Consider the following 4,579-nt stretch of genomic DNA (forward strand, 5'->3'; position numbering starts at 1 on the left):
AGGAACCAGCGCCCCGCGGGTCAGTCTCAGGAACCAGCGGCCCGCGGGTCAGTTAAAGGAACCAGCGCCCCGCGGGTCGGTCTTAGGAACCAGCGGCCCGCGGGTCAGTTAAAGGAAGCAGCGGCCCGCGGGTCAGTTACAGGTCTCAGGAACCAGCGGCCCGCGGGTCGGTCTCAGGAGTTAGTTTATCAGAACCAGCGGCCCGCGGGTCGGTCTCAGGAGTTGGGCCCTGTCAGCGGGATGTGGCAGGTACTGTCGGCTCTTACTGATGAGCTTCAGGGCCAGGTCTTTGTTGGCTCGAGACTCTTTGGGATGCTTGTAGAGGAACATGACGGCCCGGCCGATCCCGCTGTGCTTCAGGGTCTCCTGGCTCACCCCGGGCAGCTGCAGGAGGAAACAGAACAGACTCGGTAAACGGGTCACCTGAAACCTGCTGGGCTCGGTCCGAACGCTCACCTCCTGCAGGATCCTCAGCAGTTCCTCTCTGATCCGGAGAGCGGGCAGAGATTTATCTGGGAGAGGACTGATCCACTCTTTTATGGCTGACATGACTCCGCTGTCGATGAACGTCTCCTTCAGGTCCTGTCTGACAGATGAACAGAACCTCAGAACCTCAGAATCGGAAACGGGCCGCTGTCAGTCCAACAACAACAGGAGCTGGTTTTCCTTTGGAACTTTCCCGTGTAACATGGTTAGCACACACACTGATTCTGCAACCGTTTCCCTGGCGCTCTGCAGCGCGGTGGAGGACACACTTCCTGTCAGCTTCGTTGTTTCCAAACATTCTTACTTCTTCAGATGCATGACGACCTGCGGCAGCAGCGTGAGCTTCTTCAGCGCCGGCTTCTTCTGGCTGTTCAGAGTCCGATCCTCCTGTGAAGCACACACACACACACACACACACTGCGTCACACCTACAGCTTCAGGTGTGTTTGGGAGGCTTTTAATTTGACAGGCACCTCGGCAGCTTCGTTCATCTTGGTGATCATGGCGCTGACCACGTCGTCTGCGTCACTGATGAATGTTCCTCCGTCTCTGTGGCGCCTCTTCCGGCTGTTCATGGCTTTTCTTTTAGCGAGCATGATGTCAAAGTCTGACATGAAGCTGGTGCTGCTCACACACACACACACACACACACACACACACCTTTAACACACAGCTGGATAAACAGCAACAAAGCACCTGATTGGATAACGTACTCCTGCCCGCTGCGGTCCACGCCTTCGTCAGAGTCCGACTCCTCCTCCATCTGCTGCTTCTCCTTGGACGCCTTGCCGTCAGCATCCAGGTCCTCCTGGTTGAAACCCTGCAGGAGGAGATGTTAGAGGAGCTGAAAACTGACAGCAGATCAGTTTGAAAGCAGCACAGAGAAGATTCTTACCGTGAACTCCTCCTCCTCGTCTCCAGACTCTCCGAAGATGTCTGCGATCATTTTCCTGCAACGAACAGCAGAAACTTTATTCTGTTCTATGACTTTTCTTTACAGAACCAAGAGTCAAAGATGAGCTGAAGGAACAAGCAATCCCATAATTTAAATTATGTTGTGGTTCCTAGAGGTTCTAACAGGAGAACAGGAGGCGGAGCTTCCAGTTCTCAGGCTGACACCCTGTCTGCTGTAAGACTGTCCTGTTTGATCTGTCCTATAGTTAGGGTTGGTTTGGGTCTCCTGAGCTGTCCTTTAGTTCTGCTGCTGGAGGACAAACTGTCCACATGTCCTCTCTCTGCTGCTGGAGGACAAACTGTCCACATGTCCTCTCTCTGCTGCTGGAGGACAAACTGTCCACATGTCCTCTCTCTGCTGCTGTCTTTACTCGCTCTACTGGAACCATTTCTATCATTAACAGGTTTTTGTCTTTGTCTTTCTTTCAATAGGAACTCCAGCTGGACCATAGGAACTACGGCCAGACTGAGGACAGGGGGATATTGGGGACATAGATGGATGCAGTTAGAGAGGACAAGGAGGGACTTGGACTGAGGACAGAGTGAGATGGAGGAGGACGACTCGTTGGAACAGCCAGAAGAAGAAGAAGGTTTCCAGTGTCACCAATGTGAGACTGAGACTAAATAAACTGCTGTCTTATGTAGACACAGAACTTTAACTAAAGGTCTAAATGTTTCTGCTCAGTGCCGAGATGACTTGTTGTGAATTGGTGCTATAAAAATAAACTGAATTAAATGAAATGTTTAAAGTAAAAAGGGAAACATTAGTGTCTGATCACTGGTTGGTTTACAAAGGCAGCCTCAAACAGCCCTGAGTGGAAATATTCAAACGTTTCAACAGAAGGAAAACCACAGTTTTATACATTTTACTTCACATGAAGTGAACAAATCCTGAACTCACTCCTCCTCATCATCATCTCCAGAGTCGCTGTCGCTGCCGAACAACGCCTTCTCGTCCTTTTTTCCCGCTGCGCCCTTGGCTGCGTGGTCATCACTGCCGCTGTCCGAGCCCAGCTCCTTCAGCGTGGCCGCCAGGCTTTTATCCAGACCGACTCTGACGGCGCCTTCGTCGCTGTCAGAGTCGTCATCATCGGACACGGCCCGACTCCTCTTCACCGCTGAGGACAAACGTTTCCTTCGGTTTCATCGAAACTCAACTTTACATTCTGACGCCTTCTCTTGTTAGTTTGATTGGAAAAGCATTAAGGATTTAAAATAAGACTTTTACAGTTTGATGTTCTTAAAAATATGTTACCAGACAGTTGAAACTATTTGAGCTTATTTCTCTGCTCGAAACAGAAATTATTCATCTGAAGTAAAAGAAATGAACTGTAAAAAAACTGAACAGGTCAGAAACTGTTTATTGTTTGCACCATAAACAGAAAGAAAAAGAAATCTAAATCCTTCCCAGACGTTACCTGATTTGTCTGGTTTCTTCTCCTCCTCGTCTTCGCTGTCTGACACGATGGCCTTCTTCCTCTTCACTGTAAAAACACCAACAGGCAGGTCCAGATTACACAAATGTCTCTGTTCTGCAGTCAACCACATATCAGACTGTCCAATCACAGCGCCTTGAATTCTGTGGCTCACGCAGCGTTTTATACTTTACAAACAGTTACATTTTTATTGTCTTTATGGAATCTTTGTTTTTACAAATATCTCTTTTCTAAAACCTGAATTATCAGAAAAACTACAAACCCTGGAGTCAGTTACAAACCTAATTAATCGGGCGATGCTTTATATTTACAATATGGGCTTAAACTAGGACCACTAACGTTTTTACACTACATTTCATGTTCAAACCATTCCAGAGCCCAGAGAAAGGACAGCAGCTGCTCTTCATCAGCAGATGATGAAGACGAGGTGTGTCACTACCTGGCTTCTCGTCCTCATCGTCGCTGTCGTCTCTCTGCTGCTTCTCTTCCTCCTGCTGCTCCTCTCCATCACTTCCAGCTGCAGCCTTCGTCTGTAGTCCTCCCTCCTCCTCCTCCTCACTGTCAGACTGCATCACACCCTTCCACTTCCCCCCATCTCCTCCTCCTCCTCCTCCTCCTCCTTTCTCCTGTTTCTCCTCCTCATCAGAGTCCATCTGTGCCGCCTTGCGTCTGGCAGGGGTCCCTGTGTCAGAGTCGCTGTCGGAGCGCTGGATGGGCGACGCCACAGCTTTGGATTCCTCGTTTTCGGAGTCGCTGTCAGATGGGCGGACAGGAGATGCCGCAGGTTTAATTTTCTCATTCTCAGAGTCGCTGTTGGAGCGGCGATCTGGAGACGCCGCAGGTTTTGGTTCTTCGTTATCAGAGTCACTGTCGGAGCGGCGGTCGGGGGACGTCACAGGTTTGTTTTCCTCACTCTCAGAATCGCTGTCTGCAGCTGCTTTGGGAGCGTCCTCGCCGTCCTCCAGCTCTGAGCTGCTCCCCCTGCGTTTGACGGGGGACGAGTCCTCTCCGACCTCATTGTCAGAAGCTTCCTGTCTGCCTGGAAACGACTCTTCATTGTCTGATCCGCTTGTTCTGCGTTTTTCTGGCAACTCCTCTTCCTCGTCGTTGTCTGATGTACTCATCCTGCGTTTGACCGGAGAGTCATCGTCGCTATCAGCGGGCCGCGGCGCCTCCGCCTCAGAGTCACTTTTATCATCGTGGCCCCCGGGGGCCTCACCGTCCGAGTCGCTGTCAGCTCTGTGGCGATACTCGGGATCAGAGTCACTGGCTGCCCCGCCGGTTTCCATGGCGTTGGAGGCTTCTTCATCATTACTGCCTTCGTCCTGCAGAAGCAAAAATACCAACTGTTCACTGAACTGCAACAATGTGTCTGAAAGCAAGCAAGAAAAATCAGTTCATCAAGCAAGTAACCCATCCATCCATGCATCCAACCATCCATCCATGCATCCAACCATCCATTCATCCATCCATCCATCCATGCATCCAACCATCCATCCATGCATCCAACCATCCATCCATGCATCCAACCATCCATTCATCCATCCATTAATCCATGCATCCAACCATCCATCCATCCATCCATGCATCCAACCATCCATCCATGCATCCATTCATCCATCCATCCATCCATGCATCCAACCATCCATCCATGCATCCAACCATCCATCCATGCATCCAACCATCCATTCATCCATCCATCC

At 50.4% G+C, this 4,579-nt stretch overlaps 1 protein-coding gene across 1 annotated transcript in view; it reads right to left on the reverse strand.

The window, feature by feature from the left end:
• Positions 1-6: 6 nt before the first annotated feature.
• LOC108228847 (protein IWS1 homolog) overlaps positions 7-4,579 on the reverse strand; it is a 9,721-nt gene continuing 5,148 nt past the window's right edge. Inside the window, exons 3-11 of the mRNA XM_025003341.2 lie at positions 3,316-4,201; positions 2,859-2,924; positions 2,342-2,558; positions 1,382-1,436; positions 1,200-1,306; positions 960-1,110; positions 791-873; positions 457-586; positions 7-384 (exon numbers count right to left, since the gene is read on the reverse strand). Of these exons, the coding sequence (XP_024859109.1) occupies positions 181-384; positions 457-586; positions 791-873; positions 960-1,110; positions 1,200-1,306; positions 1,382-1,436; positions 2,342-2,558; positions 2,859-2,924; positions 3,316-4,201 (1,899 nt within the window). The 3' untranslated portion in view covers positions 7-180. The remainder of the gene's footprint in view (positions 385-456; positions 587-790; positions 874-959; positions 1,111-1,199; positions 1,307-1,381; positions 1,437-2,341; positions 2,559-2,858; positions 2,925-3,315; positions 4,202-4,579) is intronic.

Source organism: Kryptolebias marmoratus, unplaced genomic scaffold (assembly GCF_001649575.2).
Source record: "Kryptolebias marmoratus isolate JLee-2015 unplaced genomic scaffold, ASM164957v2 Scaffold76, whole genome shotgun sequence".
Classification (NCBI taxonomy): Eukaryota; Metazoa; Chordata; class Actinopteri; order Cyprinodontiformes; family Rivulidae; genus Kryptolebias; species Kryptolebias marmoratus.